Source organism: Crocodylus siamensis, chromosome 8, assembly GCF_052110815.1.
Source record: "Crocodylus siamensis isolate JL-2025a chromosome 8, ASM5211081v1, whole genome shotgun sequence".
Lineage (NCBI taxonomy): Eukaryota > Metazoa > Chordata > Crocodylia > Crocodylidae > Crocodylus > Crocodylus siamensis.
Window position 1 is genome coordinate 48,640,248 of NC_143402.1, and position 14,879 is coordinate 48,655,126.

The 14,879-nt window shown below is 46.6% G+C and overlaps 1 protein-coding gene across 1 annotated transcript in view; it reads right to left on the reverse strand.

The window, feature by feature from the left end:
• DNAH9 (dynein axonemal heavy chain 9) overlaps nt 1–14,879 on the reverse strand; it is a 480,799-nt gene that overhangs the window by 93,457 nt on the left and 372,463 nt on the right. The window contains exon 60 of the mRNA XM_090059292.1: nt 14,137–14,330. Within this exon, the coding sequence (XP_089915418.1) occupies nt 14,137–14,330 (194 nt within the window). The remainder of the gene's footprint in view (nt 1–14,136; nt 14,331–14,879) is intronic.

A 14,879-nucleotide genomic window follows, 5' to 3' on the forward strand; every position in this document is an offset into this window, starting at 1 on the left:
AATAGGTATTGTTTTCAGTGTCATAATGGATAAAATTGCCCATTTGTTCTGGAATACCTAAGGGTGGAATTCAAGTATCCTGTATGCACCTAAGTGGCATTTTTACAGCTTCATGGGTGTGTCTATACATGTAATTAATGTTATTTAGATTTACTGAGCAGTAATTTACTGCATGGTAAACCAGCCTTGGGAAGGTGTCTGCATATGTACCCTGTTGAGTGGATTTGCTCCTTACAGCTAGTGACAGACATTACACATAAACCAGTTTAAGTGATCAGAACCTGGTTTAAACCTGTAACAGAACAGATGTTCAGTGCACATAAACCAGTTTGAAAATGGCTAAAACTGGTTTGAGAAACCTGGCTGAACGTAGTATCAGACTTAACTGATTTGGCTCAAACTGGCTTATGCAATGTCTGCGCCAGACCCCTTGCTGGTTTAAGATAAATTGGACTCCCCCAGCACCCTGGCATGTCCTCTGGGCTGGGTGGGGCTCTCTGTTCCACAGCAGGGCTGGCCTCTGCTCCCTGGCTGCAGCTCCAGAGACTTGCAGGATGCTCCTCCCTTCCCCTCAATACTCCATGCTAAGCAGCAAACACTCCTCTCCCTCACCTCTGCCTTGTTGAGGAGCTGTCTATGTATTAGCCAGCAGACTACATACTGGCAGAATAATCAAAAGGTAGGCGGTAATGTGCCTCTGTTGTTTTCTTAATGGGGTGATAAATACTGAGTTAAGGGTCATAAACACTGTTATCAGTTCCCTGCTGGGCTAATCACAGGTCCTACCAGGGCCTGATCACCCCCTCTCCCCTCTCAGCTCAGTACTGTGGAAGAAAAGGAGAGCTGCTTTAACGCTTCCCCACCCCCCTCCACCCGGCTTCTAGCCTGAGCCACTGTAGGCATGTGCCTGCATTTCTGGGATGTCTGTGTGGTTACCAAACTGATTTAGCCTAGCCAGGTTAGAGTAACCTGATAAGATTGAATCAATTCAGGCTCAGGCTTTTTGAATGTCTGTCCCTAGCCTATAGGTTTAACCAGATCTATGCCTGCTCCTGCCCTGCTCTGAACTCCTGCAGCAGACAGGGGGAGCTGCCAGTTCTGGATGCTGCTCCCCAGGTGCCAGGGGGCAGGTTTAGTCTAGCAGTGGCAGACTCAGGCTGACAGGGACTCTGGGTGCCATTAGGTCTGGGCATGTACCCATAGCAAAGTGGGGTGCTGCCCAGGGGCCAGGCAGCTGCAGGCACAGGTCTTGAGTGTCAGGCCAGTGGTCTGCAGGGTTGCTGGAGCTGGCACATGCCCACAGCACAGGGACATGGTGCTCAGGGGCCAGGGAATAGCTAACACAAACCCTGGGGTTAGGCTGGGGTTCTGCAGTACTGCTGCAGCCAGCATGTGCCCACCACACCAGTACATAGTGGCCGGGGCAGGCATCAGCTGGCCCAGGCCCCAGGCCCCAGGGGTCAAGCCAGGGGTCTAAAGGCCAGCCAGGAACTGCTAAAGAGCCGTCTCTGCCCCATGGCTGGAGAGACTCCCAGCTCTGCCCCTTGCAGGAGGCTGGCCCCCTGGAGCAAATTTGCTCTCAGTCAGCATCTATGCAGGCACTACTGCACCTTAGACTATGCATAGTAAATCTACTACCTGTAAATACAGGTAGCAGATATACTGCACATTAGCCTATTTTACTGCTCAGTAGTTCAGCACACAGTTACCTTGTGATGCCTTACTGTGCAGATTAGTCCACTGTGCAGTAAAGCATCTCATATAGACACACCCTCAGAGTGACATTTCTGGCACTTATGCATAGTTTGTGACTATTTCTTATGCAGTGTGGATACATCAGCATGCACATGTGCTCGGTAGGCCCACAGGCAGGTTTCATAGATTTCATAGCTTTCATAGACATTAGAGATGGAAAGGACCTTGGAAGATCATCGAGTCCAGCCCCCCACCCAAAGGGCAGGAAGTCAGCTGGTATCATAGGATCCCAGCAAGATAAGCATCCAATTTGCTCTTGAAGGTGTTCAATGTAGGTGCTTGAATGGTCTTGCAGTAGTTTTATAACCATTCGACCTTGTCATCCCTTGGGGCGCTCTGATGAAAAAATGTTCCCCCCTGGGGATGGTCACCCCTGATAAACTTATAGGTGGCCATCAGATCACCCCTGAACCTGCGCTTTTCCACGCTAAAGAGCCTCATAGGTCTCAGCCTGTCATTGTTTTTCTGACCCCTGATTATGTGTGTGGCTCTTCTCTGGACTCTCTCAAGCTTCTCCACATCCTTTTTGAATTGTAGGGCCCAAAACTGGATGCAGTACTCCAGCTGCGGCCTCACCAAGGCCAAGTACAAGGGGAGAATGATGTTCTGGGATTTGCTTGAGAAGAATCTATGGATGCAAGCCAGCGTTTTGCTCGCTTTACTAGCCACAGTATCGCATTGCAGGCTCATGTTCATCTTGTGGTCAATGATGACCCCCAAGTCCCTTTCTTCCATAGTGCTAGCCAGCGTAGCACTGCTGAGCCTATAAGGATGCTTCAGGTTTTTCCTCCCAAGGTGGAGAACCTTGCATTTTTCGGTGTTAAACATCATCAGGTTCTCGTCCACCCATTTGCTGAGCTTGTCCAGGTCAGCCTGGATCACCCGCCTGTCTTCTGGTGTGGATGCTTTGCCCCAAAGTTTGGTGTCAACGGCGAACCTGGCCAGTCCACTTCTAACTCCAACGTCCACATCATTAATGAAGATGTTGAACAATATGGGTCCAAGGACAGAGTCTTGGGGGACCCCACAGGGCACCATGATGATTGACTTCCATCAGTTACCACTCTCTGTGTCCGACCACAGAGCCAATTTCCCAGCCAGCGGATCATGGTGGAGCCAAGGCCACAATTGGGCAGTTTTGCCAAAAGGTGATCATGGGATACCAGATCAAAGGCTTTTTTGAAGTCAAGATATAAGACATCAATCTCTTCTCCCTTGTCCAGGTGATAGGTCACCTGGTCATAGAAGGAAATGAGATTGGTCAAGCAAGACCTACCCGCAACAAACCCGTGCTGGCTGTCCCTCAGGATGTTGGCATCAGCCAGTCCATTAAGGATGGCCTCTTTAATAAACTTTTCTAAGATCTTCCCCAAGATAGAAGTCAGGCTGATGGGCCTATGGTTTGCTGGATCTACTTTCCTCCCTTTCTTGAAGATAGGCACCACATTGGCCTTCTTCCAGTCCTGGGCACTACACCAGAGTGCCAGGAGTTCTCAAAGATCTGTGTCAGGTGCTGGGCTATGATGCTTGCCAACTCCTTGAGTACCCTGGGGTGTAGATTGTCAGGACCAGCTGACTCGAAGGTATCCAGCCTCTCAAAGTGTTCCTTTATGAGGTCAGCATTGATGGAGGGCAGGGGATCTCCCTCACCCGGACCTCCCTGTCCTGTAGCGGGCATGGGCGTCCCATGGGACTGATGAAAGACTAATGCAAAGTACGCATTTAATAGGTTGGCTTTTTCCTGGGTGTCAGTTATCAGTTTTCCCATCTGGTTCAGCAGGGGTCCAATGTTGCCCTTGATTTTCCTCTTGCTCCCCATATACCTGAAAAATGACTTTTTATTGTCCTTGATATTTGAAGCTAGTTGGAGTTCAGTTGCAGCCTTGGCTTTCCTGGTTTGCTCCCTGCAGGACCGGACCAGTGCAGAATATTCCTCCTTGGAGGTGAATCCCATCCTCTATCCTTTGTAGGCCTTTCTTTTTAGCCTCAGGAGGTCTGCTAGATATCTGGAGAGCCAGTTGGGCTGCTGTGCCCTCTTGCTGCCTTTCCTCCAGTATGTGGATATGTATGCTCCCTTATTGGACATGCCTAAGTCACATAATTCTGCCTGGTAAAAATGCATGGTTAGTAAGTATTAGATAAAGGGGAAAAACCTCCCCACATTTCATACCCAGTGGCCAGTACACTACACTACACTACATGAGTGGCTGACTGTGCAGTCATTTAGTAATTGTTAAGCAAATAATAAACGACTGCGCAATAACTGGTGTTAATGTGCAGTCCCATTGCTGCATGGTTATTTTTAGCTATTATTGCACAGTAGAAATGAGCTATTAAGCAGTATCTCATTGCTACTGTGCAGCAGCGTCAGTGTCATGGTTCATGCCCAGCAACGCTATGTCGCCATACCAACAAGCTATGGCACAGTAGCTCATTGCTATGGTGATGTAGCATCTTGTGTATACACACCCAGTAGGACACAGCTTCTAGGTCCTCTTCTTCCATAGAGCTTTGAACCTGAATCTCTATGACTTCTCAGTATACCACTCTGCCATACCACAATGAGGTATTATCCAAGCTTTTCTATAGCATTCCCTTTAAAGCTGTCCTCCTGGTCAGCCAAGAGAGAGATATGTGTGTATGGATGGGAGGGAGAAGGCAGGAGGAAACAAAGCTGGAGGGAAACAATGGTTCAATGAGCTGGGTGAATCTACACAAGGCGTTTACTAAAGAACTGCCTAATTAGCTCTGCAGTAAATATCTCAGCATCCACATGTGAAACCCTATTACATTTCAGTAAACTAATTAACTCTGCCACAGGTTAGTAATTGTAAACACAAGTATGATCCTATGGCAGAGTTATTCAGCATGTTGCAACACATGTGTAGATCCTAACAGGGCTGGCTATGGTATGAAGGTTTCATAGTTGGTAAGGTCGGAAGGGACCTGAGCAGATCATCAAGTCCGACCCCCTGCCATCGCAGGAAAGAGTACTGGGGTCAAAAGACCCCAGCAAGGTGTTCGTCTACCCTCTTCTTACAGACCCCCAGGGTAGGAGCCAGCACCACTTCTCTTGGAAGTTGGTTCCAGATCCTAGCCGCCCTAACTGTGAAGTAGTGCCTCCTGATGTCTAGTCTGAATTTACCCTCTGCCAGCTTGTGACCATTATTTCTAGTCACTCCTGGTAGTGCTCGGGGGAACAGGGACTCCCCCAGTGCCTGCTGGTCCCCTCTGGTTAGTTTGTAACAGGCCACTAGATCCCCCCTCAGCGTTCTCTTGTGGAGGCTGAACAGGTTCAGGTCCCTTAGCCTCTCCTCGTAGGGCCTGCTCTGCTGCCCCTGATCAGGCGAGTGGCCCTCCTCTGGACCCTCTCAATGCTGGCCACATCCCTCCTGAAGTGTGGCACCCAGAACTGGATGCACTATGTAGCAGGGCACTAGGGTGCCTGCTACTGACGTTAGGAATAAGGGCTGCTGAAGCTCCCTAAAGCAGCACAGGTGTTGGTTGCCAGAGCAACCAGGCTGGTCACATGACCGGAAAGGGGCAGGGCTAGACCTTTATAAACAGCCCAGGCCAAAACCTAGCAGCAGTTCCATTCTGGTAGCTTGAGGTGCAGGAGCTCTGTAGAAGAGCCCAGCAGAGCGGAGACAAGTGGTGCCGCCTGAGCATCTAAGGGACCGCACCATGGTGAGGGTGAAGAGAACCCTGACTGAGATGCCTTTGCAAGAGGGCCAGTTTGGGCCTGGACCCTTATGTTATAGCCGGTAGGCTTATTCTGAGTTAGAGCCAGTAGGCTGGTAGCTTTGTTGTGCGGTAGGGCTGTTTGTGTGAATACTGGAGGACCGGGTGAGGCTGTAGGGGTGCGAGGAGGCCTCACAGGAGCTCCCCAATAATCTGGGGGTTCCTGGTGCCCGGAGGGCACAGCGATTAGTGCCGGAGTCGGCACTGTGAGTGAGCGCCAGAGAGGTGCGGTGTGGGGGGGTGTTGAGACCCCAGCCCGTGAGGGCGGTGTTTGCCCAGTAGGGCGTCCGACCCAGAAAAGGGTTAGGGGGCCAGGCACGGCCACGGGCCACCTGAGCCCTGAGCACGGGAGGTGCACGAGCTAGGCCCGAGAAGGCGGGTCTGGGGGCCAGGCAGGGCTAGGGCCGCCTGAGCCCAAACTTGGGAAGCCCCAGAGAGGGCAGGGAAGCGTGGCCCAGGCCCCAGAGAGGGCAGGGAAGCGCGCAGCCCAGGCCCCAGAGAGGGCAGATCAGGACAAGAGGCTCCAGAGTGAGCGATTGGTCTCCTACTGGCACAAAGTCCTGGAGAGAGGCAGGCGCGCGAGAGTAAGCCTGGAGAGGGGCAGATGTGCAGATAGGGACCCGATGGAGACGAACGTGCGACTAGGAGCCCGGATAGGGTTGAACGTGCGGTTAGAAGCCATACAGGGCTGAGCGTGCGGGCAGGAGCCCGGGCAGGGCTGTGTGTATGGTTGACTGGCCCAGAGAGGGGAGCATATATTGGAGAGGCCCTGGGAGACGGGTGCTTGTACTGGGAAAAACTCCGAGAGGGAGTTTATAGGAGAGAGGCCCAGGAAGAGCGAGAGGGGAACAGAAGCCCGGGTGGGGTGAGTACACGACACAAGAATGTCCGGTACAGCTGCGAGGCTTGGGGCATGCTAAAGGGGAGGTTGGAGGCACATGTGGCCCATAAGTCTGGGGCGCACCAGGGTGGTACACTCAGGACAGGGGACGGGAGACACTCGGGCACTGTGTCCAAGAGGACAATTAGGCAGCCTCCCATAGAGAACCATTTAAGATCAAAGACGTGGCGAGCGAGACAGAGGGTGCTGAGTTGCCCTACTTGGCCGCCCTTTCGCCCCGCCCCGTGACACAGTACTCCAGCTGTGGCCTGACCAGTGCCGCATAGAGGGGGAGGATCACCTCCTTGGACCTGCTTGAGATGCATGACAAGGTGTGCTTGGCCTTACTGACTGTGTTCTCACAGTCAGCCCATGTTCATCTTGGCATCAATAATGATTCCAAGAACATTTTCTGTCTCTGCACTGACGAGACGGAAATTCCCCAGCCTGTAGGTATGGTGCTGGTTCTTCCACCGCAGGTGCAGCACCTTGCACTTGTCAGTGTTGAAACCCATCCTGTTCTCATCTGTCCACCCCTGTAACCTGTCTAGGTCTGATTGTAGCCTGTTGCTTCCTTCTAGCGTGCCCACATCCCCCCACATCTTAGTATCATCAGCAAATCTGAACAGGGTGCTTTTTACCCCCTCGTCCAAGTCACTGATGAAGATGTTGAACAGTGTGGGTCCAAGGACTGAGCCTTGGGGGACCCCACTGCCCACATCCCTCCAGGTCGAAAATGACCCATCCACCACCACTCCCTGGTTGTGGCCCTCTAGCCAGTTAGTAACCCATTTGACTGTGTGGCTGTCGACGCCACAGTCCCCCAGTTTTTTAAAGAGAATGGGGTGAGAGACAGTGTCAAAGTCCTTCCTAAAGTGTCCAGAAAGACTATGTCCACTGCTACCCCTGCATCTAAGGATTTTGTGACCTGGTCATAGAAAGCCACCAGGTTGGTCTGACAGGACCTACCTCTAATGAACCCATGTTGGTTGCCCCTAAGCATAATTGCCCCTGCTGGCCCTTTGTGGACATGTGTCAGAATAATTCTCTCAAAAAGCTTACCCAGGATTGAGGTAAGACTAACTGGCTTATAGTTTCCTAGGTCCTTCTTCCTCCTTTTTTTGAAAATGGAAAACACATTGGCCTTCTTCCAGTCCTCTGGCACCACACCAGAGCACCATGAGTGCTCGTAAAGTCATGCCAGGGGTCCCACAATGACCTCTGCTAATGTCCTAAGTACTTTGGGGTGGAGATATTTAAATCAGCTGTTCCTGACTATGTCCAGTCCCTCCAGAAATTCCCTGACTAGATCCTCACTGACCCTAGGCCTGGGTGCACCTCTCCTGGGGCGTGAGAGGGTCCTGGTGGGGGGGGCTGATCCGGCCCCTGCTCAGGAAAATGAAGGCAAAGAAATTGTTAAATAGGTTAGCTTTGTCGTCTGGTGTGACAACCAGATTTCCTAGCGTGTCTTGCAAGGGCCCCACGTTACCCAGTGCCTTCTTTTTGCCCCCTATGTATTTGAAAAAGGACTTCTTGTTGTCCTTGATCTGGGTTTTTCAGTGTGGGGGGTGTCTGCCAGCTAGTCCCACATGGGAGCACCTTTGTGCCCCAGGCATCCTCTCTGCAGCACAGTGAGCTGGGTCAATAGCAGATCTGGGCTGGGAGGCTGACTCTCCAGGGCCATCTGCCAGCCAGGGCTACTCTGAGCTGGCTCAGCATGCTGTGGTTCTGGGTGCATGTGCAAACATCATGCCTAGGAGCAATAAACTCTGGCATGGTATGCACTGGAGTTTATTGCATCACATTAATTTCATGTGTAGACACACCCAGAGATACACCCTGGAGACCACAAAGGAGACAGGTGGACAGTCTGTGAGACTGCGTTGGATCAAGTTGGACACTCTGGTGTAGTCCCTGGGCTGGGGCCACCATCAGCTGATTAGCCCCGGGACCACCCCAGAGTTTTGATGCATGTGTGGGGAATCTTAAAAAGGGAATCCTGGCAGATGCTTCCAGGGCTCGATGGGCCTGATCCTGCATGCCCCAGAAATGGGAATTCCCAGAGCACTCAGAATTCCTGGGAATGACTGAATTCCTGGAACACTTAAGACCTGGGAGTGCCCGCATGGAGCTAGAGAGTGCAGATAGCTGTGGGCTGACTATGCTCTCCCACCATAAACTTATTTGTATATGTCCAATGCTGCAAAGAGCTCCAAGGCGAAGAAAAAATGAATTTGCACTAGCAGGCCACTTTTACATGTCTTGAACTCTACTATTATTTAGATGATTGCTTTAGACTTCATTTCTTTTCCCTTTTCTTGAAGAACAACCAGACAACATGGAACTTGAAGTTTTGAGTTATATGAATGCAAATATTTCTATTGCAATATATGGAGTAAATTATTTTATTGTAGTCATATAAATTTGGAAATAGCTAAGCTGATTTTATTCTATCTTTCCAAATGTATATACATCTTTTGGCCTGAGATAAATTTCAGGAAATCCATCCCAATATATGTTTGAGATGGTTACAAATTACTAGAAAAGAGGGAGCAGAGGAAATGGTTAGGATAGCAACAGTATCACCATGTGATAGTTCCCATGGGTGTAGTGTTGGGGGAGTTTTGGCTTCCATTGTTTCTCCTGTTTATTTTGTCTTTTAGGTATGTTGCTTGCATTATGGAGAATTCTACTCAGTATGTTATTTAGTGTATGGACTTGTCCAAGCACATACAATGGTGTCTTGACCAAGAGTCTTATAGAAATCTTGAACTTTTAACTTACATGACATCAACGACCTGATTACATATAATTATCATGTGCATTAAGGCCAAAGTTTAGGCAGGCAAAACTGTTGGAGCATGCCTGAAGTGACTGAAGATGTGACTGTTTAGCCTGTGAAAGGGTATGAGTTTGGATGAATGATGTATGACTGTCAAGCGAGTGAGTGATTTGATTGGTTTAGACGTATGGGGTGACCAAGTTGCCAGAGATCTGCACTCTTTGCCACTGGGAATTGCTGTGGAGTGTTGCAGGGAGCTGTGCTTGTCAGCTCTGAAGAGTCATTGTGATTGACTATAGACTGATAGACTACAGATGTACTGAAGTCTCCTCAGAGAATCTACCCTCAAGTGGAGGTTACATCTTACTGTGGGTAGCAACTTGAGTTGAGCATATGGCCAGAGAACCTGAGGGGTCAAAAGATTTATGGGGTTCTGCATACTTACCTGGATAGGTAAAGTATATCCTCTCTTTTATAAGGTATGAGAACCTAGTTTCTGTCCTGGCTGGAGAAACTGGGCTGAGAAAGGTCTCAAGAGTGTGTGTGGTAAGGATTGTGTGAGAACACATACTTACCAGAGTGCTCATCTCAGGAATTACTAGAAATAGGTAATATTCCTGTGTGGGGTTGGTAATTAGTGCTTTGAGATTCCCCTATGTATGTGTGTGTGTAATGATAGGTTTGGGAATTTGGGCACTAGTGATATTTGTGTTGGTATTTCTGTTCCTATTTAAATTGCTGTTTATGGTGGTGAAAAGGTTTCAAGAAAGCAAGTCCTCTGAGAGTGAGTTTGAGTGAGCTGAGTGCCATGCGAGAGTGAATACATCTAAGTGCTAGGGTTATTAGGCAATCGCTGCTAGTGCCCACTCCTACTGAAGAGGAGTCAGAAGGCTCAGCCTGCTCAAGAGTTCCTCTGCTGGGGTATTTCATATCAAATCTGTTTAGTAATTGTTAATATCTGTCAATAATTGTGCTCTTTTTATATAACTATTTTATTTAATTTCTTTATTTCTTCACCGCTAGCGAATTTTCTACAGAAGCCTGCTGCACACCCAGTCTTGGCTACTTGTTTCATTTTGTACCAAGCTTAGCTGGCCAAATTTCAAGCTTAAATGTGGATCACCTCCTAATAGCAGGACTGTCTTGGTTATATTGGCTTCATAAATTTACTGTTTATATATTTGAGTTCAGCTCTAACAGTTGCTATCCCTAATTAGCATAATTAATTTGTGTTTATTAACAGTTGGTTAACAGTTGGTCATCATTTGCATGAGGACCAATATTACATTGATCCTCAGTTTTGTGACTTGACCTCTATTGGAGTCAACATTGGAAGCCCCCTTCAGTGTGCTGGCTTCCTTGTTCTAGGCTATATATCAATACAATAGTAACTCCTAAATAGATTGTTTTAGTGTTGTTGTAGCCATGGTGGTTTTGGCAAGCTGGGAGATCAAGGCCTCTCAAAAGAGAAGAGTGGAATTATCAGATTTTCATGAAACAATTCATGAATTAGGTAGCTTATCATATGCTATAAAACCAGTACAGGTGACCCCCGCCATATGTGGTGAATACACTCTTGTATCCCTTGCAAATGATGAAATCTGCAAGTAAGGCACTGCATTCATGAACACAATCTTTGTTCACGAACGCAGTGCCCCCAGCGGCTGGGGGAGGGCACGACTTCAGCAGCAACAGCGGGAGTGTGGCAGTGGTGGGAGCCTGGCAGCAGCAAACAGGAACTCCTTGGGAGCTTGTGCAAGTGTATAAAGTGTATTTAAAATGTGGATTCGGCAGTCGCAAATATTTGAAACCATGAATGCCGAACCCACGAATAGCAAGGGTTTTCTGTATCAGTGTTTTTTAGTGTCCGGATAGTTTATGAATTTTTGTTCCCACGTTCATGTAAAGTATGTAGATTCCCTTTGAGCATGAGGATAGTGAAGTCAAATGGGGAGTGATTCTTCTGTGAGAAATGTGCTTCAAATGGTGTATATGGGTCTTTGTCCTTTATATTTTTTCTGTGAGAATTCATTCTGGTGTGTAGTTGCTATTTAGTTTCACTCATGTTGTTACCAAGAGCATATTTGGTACATTGAATCAGAGATATCACATTTTGAGAGGCATGTGAAAGAACCATGGATTCTGATGTTGGTTTTTATACCAGAGTGTTGATTGTAGTAGCAGTGGAGATATGTTGACAGATTAAGCATTTATTGCTGAGGCAAGGTGGTGTCTCACTTGATGTCTTGCTGGGCACTGAAGAGCTTGATTTGGATGATGAATTGAGCAAGGCTGTTTGAAAGCTGGGAGTGGGGGGGCTGGTAATATTTCTCTTAGGGTCTGATCTTTTTGGAGTATAGGCTGTGGTTGATTCTTCTGATCGGTTCCAGTGTAGGGTGGGTGTGTGGTCACAAGGGGGTTCTTGTATTGTAGCAGGTTACTGAGGGGTCTTTGGATAGCTGTTTCAAATGTATAGTCTGTTTCTCTGCTGGAGTGTCTCTGTTGTATAAAGAAACATTTGAGGCTAGCCAGGTGGGAATCATGACTGTTCTCCTCATAGTAGATAAGGTGGGAGCAATAGATTATGGCTTTTTTGTGGTGTGCTTCGGATGTTTTCTGTGGACATAAATACAGTAATCTTCATTTTTTTGTTTGTTTGGGGTTTTTTTGTTTTTTGTTTTTGTATATGGTGATTTGTGCAGTGCTATCCCAGATGTGGACTGTGGTATTAGAAAGTTGATCTTACTGTAGGAGTATTCTAGGGAAAGTTGATTTTGTGGTGATTAGTTGTTAAAACTGTGGTGGAAGTCAATAAATGAGTCCAAGTGTTCAGTCCAGACAATAAAAATATCACCTACATAATACAGGTATGATGCAGTTTTCATGGTGCAGCTTTCTACCAATTTTTCCTCCAGCTGAGTCGTGAGGTTGTTAGCATAATGAAGGGCTATCTTTGTGTCCACAGGTGTGCCCATGATTTGGAAAAAGTGACAACTGTTGAAAGTTAAGTTTTGGATGAAGATAAGGTGGATGATTTGTGCAATATGTTTTCTGCAAACTTGGGTGTATTCTACATTCTTCTAGATATTTCAGGCAGGCAGCTTTGCCTTCATGGTGTGGGACGTTAGTGTACAGGTTAATGACCCTCCTTCTTATTGACAGATTATGATCTTCAAATAATCATCTTCTTTTCTTCTGCTAAGTGTTTTTTCTCCTAACACAAATGCCAAAAAACTCTCTCCCTCCTTTGCCTTAGGAAGAGTGCTTGTGCCCGACAGCTGCCACAAAAACAATTTTTCCAACAATTTAGTTGGTCTAATAAAAGAGATCGCATTTACCCAAAGAACCTTGTCTGCCTATCTCCTACCCTTGGGAATTTCTCTCCCTCCTCTTTCAACTGTTTTTTACTATGCTGTGCTAGCTTTTAACTCCTCAGAGCTGAAGAAGGACATCTTGAATTCAAAATCTTGTCAAACTATCTCTTGGCAATGCAATTGGTCCAATAAAAGATATAACCCTAAGAAATCCTTGCCTCTCACATAATTCCTAAATTGAGCAATATATAATTTGCTATTTTTACTTTATATGGGATTGGTTACTTGTAGACAGCTAGTTGAGAGTCTTTTGGGTGAGAGACATTTTAAAATATCAGATCTTGGAAGACAACAACACATAAAGTACAAGTCCTCAGAGTGAAAGAATGTCTGTTTTCCCAGAACTTATATACATCTGGATTGCTTTCTCAAGCCTACATTCATTTTAGATTTGCCTAATTATTTTCACTATATAATTGAACTACAACTGTCAGAAGCAGCATCACATAAATGTTATATTTTCCAACAAGAATCAATACTACAAGGCATCTGTAACTCCAGGATCTAATGGAAGAGTGGACATAAACCATTTTAATATGCAATAGAAATTAAAATGAATTATGCAGTTTGTTACTGCCAGACCTACTTATTCTTAAATTTTTGAGACACATGTGGATATGAAATACCTGTATGATGTTACCTAATTTTTGACCACACATGCTTAAATCTATTGAAGCTAAAATTATTGCCATTAAGTGTCATTAGGGTTGAATTGGTTGCTTGACAGTTATCTTAATGACATAGGTTTCCTGAGAAGAAGTTTTTGACTAAACAGAATGTGTGCCCTCCACTGGACAGTTAAAGATTATTTATTTAGGTTGTTACCAAAATTTTTTCAGAAGGTAGGTTAGAGGTGCACCTCACAGACTAACTGAATCAGAGATGTATAAGTTTTCATGAATAATAGCTCACTTCATTAGATGCTGTGAGATGCTAAATAATCTTTTAGAACAAGACATTTTGTGGAATTCTTAGTATAAATAAATGTAGACACATTTTGTGAGTCACCCCCAGTAATACCAACTCTCATGGAAAAAAATCACAAGACTCCTAATTTTCAAGTCAAATTAACTCTGACTCATGATCTCCTGATAGAGATCAATTCTCAGGATTCTTTCTTCTGGAGCATGTAGAGCGTGCCAAGCTGATAAGTCTATGGAGGAGAAGGGGCAGGGGGAGAAGGAAGGGGTGGGGGAGCAGATCAAGGACCTGCCGGTAAGGGAGGGAGTGGGACAGGGGCTGGAGTGAATGGGGCCCTGGAGCCGGGGTGAGTCATGCAACAGATGTAGGTGTGTGTGTGTGACCCTCACTCCCAAGCCACAGCACCCCAGCCCCGCTGCTGCTCCTCACTCCTGACCCACAGCACCCCGCATCCTGCAAGGGTGTATGGTGATCACCCCTACACACACCTTCACAACTAACACCCCTCTGCACATAAACACACATACTTCAAAAATAGCATCTCATAATTGACATTTCAAATCTCTTGATTTTTAAGAATTTGTCTTATGATTTTTGACACAGTAGGGTTGGCAATACTGTGATTTCCCTCATTTCCTGATTACACTGTCAGATTTTAGTCTTCTAGATTATAAATCTCTCACCGGACAGCGTATGTCATGCGGTCAGGCCGAATGGCTCTCATTATGCACAGTCGCTGCAGAGCTGACTTGTTCTTCCACTCCTGAGGGAACTTCTCCTTTTCAGGACATTCAGATTCTACAAATTTTTTCCAGCGTTTGGCAGACCCTTCAATATCCCGATCTAAATTCCGGAACTCCTCCATGGATGCCAGAGCCTGGAAAAGTTTAGTAAACTACTTAACTGAGATTCTGAAACATTTATTACAGCTACCAGCTATTAAAGTTTTGCCATTTTGCAATGGTTAAAGCAGTGATTCTCAAACTTTTTAGATTCAAGGTACCATTCGTCAGACTTAAGGCACCCCTTGGACAATGTCAATTCTTAATTTTCAAGAATTTTTTTAATTATGGAAAAATAATATAGCAATTCTGCTGCTGCAACGAATTCAGAAAGACCATAATAGATCAAAATATTTTTGACAGTATGGTTTCCTATTTGATATCTTTGAGTTTATCTTGTGAATCATGTAGATATTTGCACACCTAACAGTGCTAATATTTTGTTGCACCCCATAGTGCCCTAAAAAGGCTTTCACTTGAACCACAAGATGCCACAATGCCCTGACTGAGAATTACTCAAAGAGGTTGGATGAACGCCTGTCTGGGGTTATGTGATCCCAGCGTGTGCTCTGGCCAGTGGCGGGGGGTTAGACTAGATCTATTCAGGTCCCTTCTGATCCGTAACTACTATGAAACACCCAGGC